General features: G+C 42.3%; 1 protein-coding gene across 1 annotated transcript; it reads left to right on the top strand.

Moving 5' to 3' along the window:
• The first annotated feature begins 10660 nt into the window (after positions 1-10660).
• Positions 10661-12483, top strand: LOC136501988 (uncharacterized). The gene is made up of 6 exons (XM_066497485.1): positions 10661-10667; positions 10733-11008; positions 11149-11188; positions 11296-11353; positions 11927-11973; positions 12361-12483. The coding sequence occupies exons 1-6, from the start codon at positions 10661-10663 to the stop codon at positions 12473-12475; spliced, it is 543 nt and encodes a 180-aa protein (XP_066353582.1). The 3' UTR covers positions 12476-12483.
• The last annotated feature ends 295 nt before the right edge of the window (positions 12484-12778 follow it).

Below are 12778 nucleotides of genomic sequence, written 5' to 3'. Positions count from 1 at the left end.
ATCAGTTGGATCAATTGCCTTCTGAGAAATTGCATTGAGGAATGCACATAGCTTTACGGTGGCTAGACGTACATTTGGAGGTAGAATTCCTCTTAATGCAACTGGAAGTAATTGCGTCATGAGAACGTGACAGTCATGGGACTTTAAGTTACAGAATTTCTTCTCTGTCACATTTATAATACCCTTTATATTCGAGGAGAATCCAGATGGTACCTTGATGTTGTTTAAGCATTCAAACATGATTTCCTTCTCCTCTTTGCTTAGAGTGTAGCTAGCAGGACGTAAGTAATGGCGTCCATCATCTGTCTTCTCTGGATGCAGGTTGTCTCTTTCTCTCAAACAACGCAGGTCCTGTCGTGCTTCAAATGTGTCCTTAGGCTTTCCATACACACCCATAAAGCCTAGCAGGTTCACACAAAGATTCTTCGTCAGGTGCATCACGTCGATCGAGCTACGGACCTCCAGGACTTGCCAATAGGGTAGGTCCCAAAATATGGACTTTTTCTTCCACATGGGTGCGTGACCGTTAGCGTCTTTCGGAATAGGTTGGCTTCCATGTCCTTTTCCAAAGACGACTTTCACATCATTGACCATATCGAGTACATCCTCACCGGTTCGGTTGCGAGGCTTGGTCAGGTGGTCTGCTTTCCCTTTAAAATGCTTACCTTTCTTTCTTACGGGGTGATTTGCAGGAAGAAATCGACGATGGCCAAGGTACACGACCTTTCGACATTTTTTCAAGAATACACCTCTAATATCACCGAAGCAGTGTGTGCATGCATTATATCCCTTGTTTGACTGTCCTGAAAGATTACTTAGAGCAGGCCAATCATTGATTGTTACGAACAACAATGCTCGCAGATCAAAGTGTTCCTGTTTGTACTCATCCCACACACGTACACCTTCTTTATTCCACAAAATGAGAAGTTCATCAATAAGTGGTCTCAGGTACACATCGATGTCATTGCCAGGTTGCTTCGGGCCTTGGATGAGCACAGGCATCATAATGAACTTCCGCTTCATGCATAACCAAGGAGGAATGTTGTAGATACTTAGAGTAACAGGCCAAGTGCTATGACTACTGTTCTGCTCTCCAAAAGGATTGATACCATCTGTACTTAAAGCAAACCTTAAGTTTCTTGCGTCATTTGCAAACTCCGGAAATTCTCTATCGATTGCTCTCCACTGGGACCCATCAGCAGGGTGTCTCAACATATTGTCTACCTTACGGTCTTCTTTGTGCCATCGTAACAATTTTGCATGTTCTTTGTTTCTGAACAGACGTTTCAAGCGTGGTATTATAGGAGCATACCACATAACCTTGGCAGGGATTTTCTTACGTGGACGTTCGCCCTCAACATCACCAGGGTCATCTCGCCTGATCTTATACTGCGACGCATGGCATACCGGGCATGCATCCAATTTCTCATACTCTTTGCCACGGTATAGGATGCAGTCATTAGGACATGCATGTATCTTCTCTATTTCTAGCCCCATAGGACAGACAACTTGTTTTGCTTCGTAGGTAGTGGCGGGCAATTCATTGTACTTCGGAAGCATCTTCTTTTGGATTTTTAGTAACTCTCCAAATCCCTTGTCAGATACACCATTCTTTGCCTTCCATTGCAGCAATTCTAGTGTGGTTCCCAACTTTTTCTGCCCTGCATCACAAGTTGGGTACAACAATTTCTTGTGATCTTCTAGCATCCGCTCGAACTTGATCTTCTCCTTTTCACTTTCACATTCTCTTTGTGCATCACGAATGACCTGACAAAGATCATCAGCCGGCTCATCTTCTGCGACTACCTCTTCTTCAGCTTCTCCCATTGCAGTATCATTGAAGCATGCACCATCAGGAATAATATCATTGTCGTCCCATTGTTCTTCTTCATCTTCTTCCATTACAACACCGGTTTCTCCGTGCTTTGTCCAACAAATATAGTTTGGCATGAAACCCGACTTGAACAAGTGTGAATGAAGAGTCCTTGAGCAAGGATATTCCACCGTATTCTTACATATGGCACATGGGCAGCACATGAAACCGTCGCGTTTGTTTGTCTCGGCCGCACGTAATAAAGAATGCACGCCGTCAATGAACTCTTGTGAGCGGCGATCAGCATTATACATCCAATGACGGCTCATCTGCATTATATGACATAAATATCATATTAAAACCTAGATCATAATTAATTATTTATACAACATGCGTGCCACCACAAAAGATACAAATTTATGAAAGCATCGCTACAATATAGACAATCCCAACTACCACTAAAAGAACTAAAGCTAAAATACATTTCAGGAGCACAAGGATTTCGCGACCAATCTCAACTAAAACAGACAGATCCCCCGATTGTGCAACATCTTTGGGCTTCTTCGACTGGATCACTGCCTCATTAGCCGCCGTATCTGCCTGTTGTGCAAGATATTTTTGCACGAGTTCAACATACTCTTCCTCCCAGTAGAAGCCTGAACATCGTCCACTGCCATCCCACTGAAATTAAAACAAAAAACTAGAACTTTAATCACAACCATCATGAAAATAGGTATAAACTAACCATAATCATTAAATACGATAAAATAACTCACATTGCGATCCGGACACTTGTAGAAGATACGATCCTTGTTGGGACCCTTCTTCTTCACTCGGTACTCCATCACAATCTTCATCTCATCACGACACTTGCCGCATGGAATGAGAGGAAGGCCCGGCCTAAGTCGCTTTGGAAACCCATGAGAGGCCGAGGACCCGGAAGCAGTTGCCATCTACTCTCTATACTCATTTTTTAATACACTATAAATTTCTTCTTTTATAAACAAATAAAATTAACAAACTATAAAATTATCTAGATCTCTAAACAATGATATTTTTAATGGTCATTGTGTTCTCGTCTTTTACTGCGGCAGGTAAGTAATTCATATGATATTTCCGCAAATTAACAGAAGAATGGGAATGTACACACATAACAGACTACTACGACGATATCGGGACGTGTGAATAAATAACCATCCGTACTAGTTGACCTTGCTTACGTGATCATCTCGGCGAGCATTTCTCCACCGGACAGCACCGTACTTGGTCAAGGAAGAGCTCCGATTCTATGAGGAAGGGAACACGGTCTCCCACGACCGTTGTCGCTCTCCCTCGTAGAATCAAAGCTCCTCCTTGATGTCCGTTACCGCTCGACAGAGAACATGCTTGCCGAGCTGAACACGGTCCGCAAGTTCAACTAGTACGGATTTTCTATAATTTTCTAACTATTTTCTAAGTTTTTATTTATATATACTACGTTTAGGTACGGTGATTGACAGACTACTACGACGATATCGGGACATGTGAATAAATAACCATCCGTACTAGTTGACCTTGCTTACGTGATCAGCTCGGCGAGGATTTCTCCACCGGACGGCACCGTACTTGGTCAAGGAAGAGCTCCGATTCTACGAGGAAGGGAACACGGTCTTCCACGACCGTTATCGCTCTCCCTCGTAGAATCAAAGCTCCTCCTTGACGTCCGTTACCGCTCGGCAGAGAACATCCTCGCCGACCTGAACACGGTCCGCAAGTTCAACTAGTAAGGATTTGCTATAATTTTCTAACTATTTTCTAACTTTATATTTATATATACTTTAACCTTCTTTCATGTAAATATGCAAGCTTAAAGTGATTTTGAGCTCAAATTGCTTACAAATGAAAAAAAAACCACAATAAAGAACCATAAATATATATAGTGAATAAAATGGCATAAGAAAATGGTAAAAAATGAGAGTATGAGATTGGTAACCTTTACAACTGAAGAATCGACGGAGGAATCGAAGAATGGATGGAGGAACAATGGAGGGAGGGAGGAAGCAAGAACACTACTGCAGTGAGCTTCAAAATGTGCTGAGCTCGGGCTCGGGGAGGAAGGAGGAGACGGCCGATTTATAAAGGGAGAACATTTAGTCCCGGTTGATAGATCCAATCGGGACTAAAGGTAACTTTCCAACCCCGGGCGCAGCCACGACCCGGGAGTAGACCTTTACTCCCGGTTGGAGCCACAAACCGGGAGTAAAAGTATACCTTTAGTCCCGGTTGGTGGCTCCAACCGGGACTAAAGGTCCCTGCCACCTCTGTCTGGCGCAGTAGCCGTTGGGCAGGGACCTTTAGTCCCGGTTGGAGCCACCAACCGGGACTAAAGGTATTTCTAGTCCCGGGGGCAAAAAATTCCGGGACTAGAGCCCATTTTGGCCGAGGATCAAAGGTCTGTTCTCTACTAGTGATAGCAGCAGCTCAGCACTAAAGTATAAATGAGAGCTTCTTTCTGCAGCAGTGCCCTTCAAAACTCTCACGGTCATATTGGGCAACAGGGAGGCAAAATATAAACTGAAGGTCATGTGCTACATATAGATTTCAAAAATTGGTTCAGGTTAAAACTCTGTCCCAAAGTAAGCCAAACTCAGTCCATTTTGACCTCAAAATCAATTCAACCAGAAAATTAAGCTGTGGCACTGAGAAAGACATTTTTTATAAGTTTGTCAAATCTCCATCAATTTGGTGGATTTTTGTGATGGCAATTAAAGTTCTGAAGCATGTCTGCATTTGCATACAGTTATCAAGCTTATTCAAGCCCAAGCTCAAAGCATATTGAAGCTTGACCTGGTCATTAAGGCAAGCATACAATTCAAGCTGACTCTTGAGTTTAGTGTACAAAAAGTATGCGACCTGCACTTTTGTAGAGGTCACTTAAACAATGTCTCAGCAATCCATAATATATAATTCATTAGAGTCATTAAAGAGGGTACCCAGTGCAAAGAGCTCCCGCTCTGTGCGGGATCTGGGGGAATGGTGTTAGTGGCAAGTCTTACCCTCGCCTGTGCAATGCGAGGAGACCGCGACTCGATTAGAGTCATTAAAGGTGTTACTGAAATGTTTGTATTCATAGAAGGGTGCCTTTCCATGAAAAAATGTGTACGTTTTCACAAACATCCGACTTTCCATAAGAATTTTGGATATTAATAAATATTATTATTTTTAAATTGAGTATGATCAGATGGTTACAGTTTAGAGGAGATGCTGGCGTAATGCATGACATATCACTTTTAGCATAAAGGACAAGAATAAACCAGGCCTTGTTGATGTTGCTCTTAAGCTCAGTTGGAACAGCTGCATCCTTTGAAATGTATTGTTTTATTGAGAACTCGAAGTTGCTTGAGCTTAGATAGAAAACAAAACATAAATACAAGCATGATTCATCAATATGTTTAAGATTTGACATAATTGGTAGTAAGATATAGATGTCACAGAGAGAATCAACTGTGCAAAATTTATTAGAAAGGGAATTACATATATAGGGACATCCTCACCTTGAGCCATACTTCTTTCAAGCATGTAGATCTGGCTAAATTGATTGTCTGCATCTTTTTAGCTGCAGTTCCATTTCATTCATAGGAGGGACCGAGGGAGGGAGGAAGGGTAAAAAAATAAAACCATTGGGAAAACAAGGTTGGGTCAAGAGTAGAGGCTCCTTTGCATATTTAGATGTAACAATCCTTGTGATAAAAGATGATTATCTCCTGTCGGCACAGAATTTTAGCCCCGTGCCGAAGCCACATGCAGCAAGCCGGAAGGGTCTGCTCGATGGAGTTGTAGATCCGCCTAGCTTCAGCGCAGGGGTGGTCGATCCTGCGCACTCCTCCCGAGACGTGCCAGTCAATTTGACCCTGTAATTGACAAAGAGAGAAAGTTCAGCAGTAATTAAGGGCGGAACTTGCCGGTGTTGCCAGACAGTCTCGAATGTGCGGCTCCAAAAGCCGATATGAAAGGAGATCGACTAAATAGTCGATTCCAGCATATTCATGAGAATAAATCGGTTAAAGCTCATTGGGTTATATAAGAAGAATCGGTTATCATTCAGGATAAATGTCGTTATTTGAACAAATATTAATCAATGGCAATAAGATGTCAACAATGATTGGTTTATGCCAAGCCAATGATCACAAGTAACCGAACCCCTTTTTATATAAAGAAACAATTCAACACCACTTAACCGTTTAATAAAGGTAAATCTAATGAACATGTTAGATCTCATCTATCGCTATGACCAGTGGGGCATGAGGCAGGATCATGCAGGCCGTAGAAATAACAATAGACTCGACGACCCTAACTCATCACTAATATCAGTGGGGCATGAGGCAGAATCATGCAGGCCGTAATACAATAATAAGATTATGGGGCTAATATATCTTTCAACCTATCTTTACTTCAACGGTCTCGTGATGCGAACTGTTCGTGAAAGCATTCGATAACAGCCGATTCAGGCATAGCGCACAGTTAAAGTCAGGCCTTATCAGGAATAGATCTATCAAATAACGATCCCCACTCCATGGTGCTAACAGTGGGGTGTGAGGCAGAATCACACAGGCCGTGATAACGGGCCATAGAACAGTTCTCGCTAGCCAATAAATCTACTCAAGACGCAACATGTTTTAACCGCACGCTATGCACGATCAAGATTGACGTAAAACAACCGATAAAACATAACTCATCATTTAATGTATAGATTAGATCAGTTTTAGATTAACAAACGATGGGCTAAACAAGATATAAGGCCGATCTAGATCAATCCCAATCGGGCAGAGTGATATTGCTGTAATTTAGATAAATAATGAAAGCAATAAGCAATATCGGTAACTTAATGAATCTACCAAAGACTGCCATTCTAAGGTAGAGCCGATAACTTGACCTTGATCTAGTTCATGCAATGGGGGTCGACCGGATCGATGCAGCCATACTTGAACTAGGCAAGAATCGATAACTAACTTATACCAGAGTCGCAGTGGAGGTCGACCAGATCGATGTAGCCGTACGAACAGAGATATAAGCCATGACGGTACTTACAACAAGCAGTGGAGGTCGACCGGATCGATGCAGCCGTACTTACCTCGTCGAGATCTACTCTACTCCTACTCCTAAGGGGTGGCCGGAGCCGAAAAAGTAAATAACTTATATATTGGATTGATTGGTTTTCCTCATACAATAGCCGAGGGTTTATATTTATACCCTGGGCTGATAAGAGTCCTAAATGAACACAACTAGATAACAAAAAGAAATATCAAGATACATGGACTCTAATTTCCCTTATGCAGAATCCTTGCTGATAAAGCTTCCTTGTTTGATATGTGTCCTTGTTTCTTTTATCCTGATATGACGTCATGTCTCTATCAAATTTATTAAATAATATTTCCTGGCCGGCTCATAAATATCCCTTAATTAGGAAACTTTCTTGCTCTTGACATCATCAGTCGATCTTTTCCTTTCCAGGATAAGCTTATCAAATTTTGGTGTAAACATCTCCTTTGGTTGATTATATTAGGATTTTAGGCATTCACATACTTTTTACCCTTGTGGTGCCATAGTCTAACCACTTGGTAATTTTATCAGACTATTGAAGTTGCTACGCATGGTATTAGCCTAAGCTATATTCAGGGAAGCATCTTGGTAAGCCTTCATAATCGTTATCTCGATTCTTCCTAGGTGGCCTGCAACAGAGCAGCTGTGCCTTTTTCTAATATGTGTATGCAAAACTGTCACACTATTAAATATAGTCTATATTTATAGCACACCATGTCAGATCAGATACAAGTTTAGTTTCACATATCCCGCCTTTTTCTAATTTTTTGATGGTGCCGCCGACTTCGTAAGAGCAATTATGATATTTTATCACCTACCATGGGATGTTAGAAAATCATGCAAGTTGACAGGTTCTAAATGGTCATTGAGTATTGAGAGCTACAAATTGATTCCAAGAATTCAGGATGAACAATAATGGTCAATAGATCTCTGAATATTGTTGCATTGTTTGAGAATAACTTTTGAAGGACAAAAAGGATTAGTGTGGAAGGAAATTTTAAGTATGGTATTAAATTATGTATGGAACAGTATAAAGAAAATCAAGATCTAAATGATCTACAATGCTAAAGAAAGGGCATGTTCTTCTAGAAATTTCTTTTTATAGTTATAGATGTTCAGAGTTCTTTTAACTTGGTGAAATAATACATTATACATTGGTGGTGCATATAATTGTAGAGCTGGAACATGGACTGATCATGAGTGCAGAGATGTATTTATTAACAAGTAAGATAATGTCTAGGAAGCCTAAGAAACCTGTTATTCTTATATGGTTGTCTGCTGCGGTTTTGACTTTGACTATTTTTTTCCAACACTGCATCATGTAGTTTTTAGTAATAATTCTGGGTTGAGAAAAATTGTCTGCTTTACATGAGTCAAATATCTATTGGGTCCTTGCTATGATTGTTAGAATACGTGCTATGCGTGTGTATATGGTAGGCCCGAGCCTGGTATAGCCGGCCAGCCCCTATTTGGTTAGAGAGATATGGGGGGAGATCTCGGTTGGTTTTGTTTCCATAAGCCACGAGATCTCCTCTCCCCTATATATATATATATATATATATATATATATATATATATATATATAGGTCTTTTCAATCAATCTAATCTATTATTCCACACAATCCTAATTGCTTTCAATGATGTACATAGTATAGATCTTCTATCATTCACATTCCTTCCTATAATATATAAATGCAAGCAATTTCTTTTCCTAGACAAACTTTATATTCCCAGATGATAAATAGATAATAACCCTAAAAAATATAGTTGATGGATAGTTGGTGGGACTGCAAAACGCTCAGGTCAAGCGACCACCAACAACATTTAGCACTGATTAAATTTCATTTAGGCCCCGTTTAGATCCAAAATTTTTTGGATTTCGGCTACTGTAGCAATTTCGTTTGTATTTGGCAATTAGTGTCTAATTATGGACTAATTAGGTTCAAAAGTTTTGTCTCACGATTTCTCACACAACTGTGCAATTAGTTTTTTTTTTCGTCTACATTTAGTACTCCATGCACGTGCCACAAGATTCGATGTGATGGGTACTGCGCAAAATTTTTTGGAATCTAAACAGGCCCTTAAGGGATTTACTCAATTTCTATCTCTCTTGTATGTTATATGGATCTACATGGAATTTGCCATACTGAATTGAGACAACTTCATTTAAGAGACGGCTATAAGCATTTGTCCTTCCTGTACTTTTACCAAAAAAATGTATGGACAAAGGGGTTACAGTAACCCTTCAGTACTATTTTTTCTTGCACTCTTGGCTTCTCTTAAACTGTTACCTAGTTTGCATGAACTCTTATTTCTCCAAATCTTTTAGGTGGGAGTAAACATGAATGCTCCATGATAAAATGGCAACCTTCATACCATTACTCTGCCAACATATGAATTTGCATGACCAAAGAACATGAGATGGAAGCTGAAAGAATTCGTGCAGTACATTGGCTTCTAAAATAGACCCTTTCAGTTTACTAGCAAGGTGAATTTTTATGTCTGTTCTATGAAACAAATCATAGTGGTTTCAACATGCTGGAAGTTGGAAGCTTGTTCAATCAAAGCCGGAAGCTCCGTTACCAGCCATGAACTTCAAGTGAAGCTCAGCGTGACTGTCAATGTATAATATGCTATGTTCCACCATCTCAGCCTAGAGGTTAGCTATATCTCTTTGGCATTGAACCGTTATGTCAGCTATATGCTGAGACATATTATTCGTCGTGTGTTTTAGGACTCACTCATCATGTAAAATATTTGAAATATTCAAATATCTCAGCATTCATTCAAGAGATTTTGCTTAGGATTGGCCTTTTGTTCCTTACTCTATTTTGCGGCAAATTCTTGTTAGAACATGGTTGTCGATCTACGCGCGCCATGCACGCGCAAATCACTAGTACCCATATGGGCTCCCCCAACATGGAGCTCACGCTGAGCTAGAGCCTGAGGTTCAGGTCTATCTTGCAACTCTGCGCCTCCTCCTGCGTCGGCACTTCATGTGCGGCCGGTCGCCGCTGGCGGCAGCGCGCGCCACTATCGATGGCGCCGGACGACCGGAGCCCAGCGATCCCGGAGTCGAGGACGGCTGGGGCAGGCGCCCTCAACGTGGAGCCATAGCCGTGAGGCGTGTAGACTGGGCGGTCGCCGGCACCGGTGTGGCGGGTGAGCCCCGCCATAGACGGCTGCGTCTGCGCATGCGCGGCCCACCCGTGATGCATGCCGTAGAACGGCGCCGCGGCGGCAGAGCCTCGTCCGAACCCAAGGAACGACGACGGCGGTCTGCTGCCGCCGACAGAGTACGGCCAGGCGTGCTGGAAGCGGAGGTGGTGCGGCGGCGGCAGGAAGGGTCGGCGCCTCCGCCGTACAGCCCGCGCCGTACAGCTTGTGCGCGTTCTTGTGTCCACCCAGCGCCTGCGAGGTGTAGAACTTACGCTGGCACTGGCAGGAGTTGCACTTGAACGAGCGCTTCTTCTCCGCGCCACCAGACGCCGTCGCCGGCGACTTCTCCTCCTCCGCCACCCACCATTGCCTTTTCCCGGCGCCACCACCGCCTCCACGGCCTTTACCTCCGGCGGTTCCGAGCCGAGCGCGCCCAGGAGGTCGAGCTCCTTTGCCGACGACGCTTCCTCCTCCTTCCACGGCGCCTGTACCTCCTCCTCTCCGTGCTCCAACGGCTGCACCCCCATTCCCTCAACCTCCATGGACGCGGTGCGGGAGCTCGATCCCATGTCCATATGAATCTCGTTTCACTTTGAAGATCACGGCTTAATGCTCAGTAACCATCCATCTAATCTCTGTTGATCGCGCTGTTACCTCTGTTACAAACAATACAACCAACAGAGACCCTCCTATACGCGGTGGACCCGACCTTCTCCTCGCTCTCCCGATATGGCACCCCGCCGCAATCTCCCCCGAATCAACGCTCCGTGAGAAGGAAGGCCTCCATCACCGAATCCCATCCGTGGCCCCTCCAGCGCGCGCTTCACCAATCAGCTGTGTCTTCTCCCCTTCTCGTGCGGCAACTGCGTGACCGCCGACGCCCGACGGCAAGTGCTTCGTCGGTCCATTCGCCAGGCCTTGGTTCCATCTTCAACGGAGACGACCGCCCATCACCAGGTATGCGCACCCCTTTTCCGTTCCTGCCGTGCGAAACCGGGCATCCAAATCCTAATAACTTCAGCTATTTGGCTATTTGTTCCCCATTTTCTATTCCATGTATGTAATCTTAGTGGTGACGCCCTGGTATTTGTCAGTAGGACTGTTGTTGGGATCAAGTGCAAATATGGCATTGTCCTGGTAAGATTTGCCTTTCTCAATTTTTTTTTCCTTCGGTTCATCAGTGCTAAAGTTGTTTGAGTTGCCCAAGTCATGACTGCATCCCGATTTGGTGGTTGGTCCTTTAGGGTGTTGATGATGAGAAGCTGGTTAACCTCAAAGATGATGCACCGGCACTCTGGCTTGGTAATGCCTTTACAAGTGACTCAAAATTGATAGTGGTTTTGATGCAAAATCATGCCATTGATGAATAAATAGAGGAGCAGGATTAGAGTTCTGCTTTGGTTTTCTAACATGTACGATTGAATATAAGAGCAATAGAGTAAAAGCATGCTCTAATACCTGTTTTCCTAAATAATCAATTATTGATGTAAATTAGTAAAGATGTTGTATCTATGGAGATTTTTTCTTTTGAATTTTCTTGTGGTGATACCTTTTCTTTTCTTGCAAAAGTTCATGTTCCATTAGACATTTTTTATGAATCATGTTTGTTTTCACAAATTACTTTTATTACTTTAAATAATTGCCATTTGCAGGCTATTGCTGGTTTAGCAGCAGATGGCAGGAAAATTGTTTCATAGTTGTATCGACGTGAATACATAGGCTCTTTGTGTTAGTTTTTATATGAATTAGTTATGCCTTCCATCATTTGCGTGCTCATTTTCAGTATGGATGGCATTGTCTTTAAGTAGCATTACACTTTAGGAGTCTTTTGAATTTGAAATACATAATGTTTATTGACTTTACAAACTTGAACAGGAATACTTCGGTGCTCCATTGGGGAAGGGAAGACAGGCTGCAAAGATGTAAGCTTACAATTATTTATTTTGTTCTTAATGCTCTCTTTGTTTCTTGTTTTTCTGTTGCGAATGCATAAAACACAATCAAATAAACATTTATTGCTTATTGTAACAGCACGTATAATTCCTTCCAATCACAAATAAGAGACGTTGACATGGTCTTCAGTAGTTCTTAGTGTTTCCCATATAAACTTAGGTTTTAGTTGGAAGACACAATGTCTAAGGTATACTGAAGACACCTTAGCTGATTTTTGTGCTGAAATTTAATTCTCTTTGTTGTTCTGTTCAATGCTCACATGTTTCTTCCTTGTCAAACACTTATAGATGGACTAATTTGTAATTTTGTAATGTAAACTACAAATTACCCTGGCTGATCCCAATTTTACAATACAGAGAAGATGTGGCATACAAAGGTTGTGTCCTGCGCGAAGGCGATGAGCTGGGCCATCTCAATATGGGACTGGTCGCTAAACCATTTCAATATGCACCAATAGTGGACCTCCTCTAAAGAAGAAAGGATTTGTGGATGCATCGACAATTCATGAGGCAAGATAACTCTGACTCTATGTTAGTCAAGACAGTACATTAGTGTAGTGTGCTCCATATGCATTTTCATTGGACCATCCCTATCAACTAAATTATCCCTGCTGTAGCATTGAGCTGAAAATTAGCAGACATGGGATTCTATACTGATGGTTCCTGCAAAAATGTCAATTAAATTATTTATTACTAGCTGTAGCATTGAACTGAGAATTGTTGTTTGTTGAAGCTTTGCACACAACTTCAGTGCCCCTGTCATTAACAACTCCTT

This window comes from Miscanthus floridulus, chromosome 13 (genome assembly GCF_019320115.1).
Source record: "Miscanthus floridulus cultivar M001 chromosome 13, ASM1932011v1, whole genome shotgun sequence".
Classification (NCBI taxonomy): domain Eukaryota; kingdom Viridiplantae; phylum Streptophyta; class Magnoliopsida; order Poales; family Poaceae; genus Miscanthus; species Miscanthus floridulus.
The sequence above is the reverse complement of the archived record's forward strand: the minus strand, read 5'-3'. Positions and strand labels throughout refer to the sequence as shown.

What these genes read in the sequence shown, in the direction of transcription:
- LOC136501988 (XM_066497485.1), top strand. An exon ending in AGACGACCGCCCATCACCAG is followed by an intron (nt 11,009 to 11,148) that starts GTATGCGCACCC and finishes ATTTGTCAGTAG; the next exon opens with GACTGTTGTTGGGATCAAGT. An exon ending in GGAAGACAGGCTGCAAAGAT is followed by an intron (nt 11,974 to 12,360) that starts GTAAGCTTACAA and finishes TTTACAATACAG; the next exon opens with AGAAGATGTGGCATACAAAG.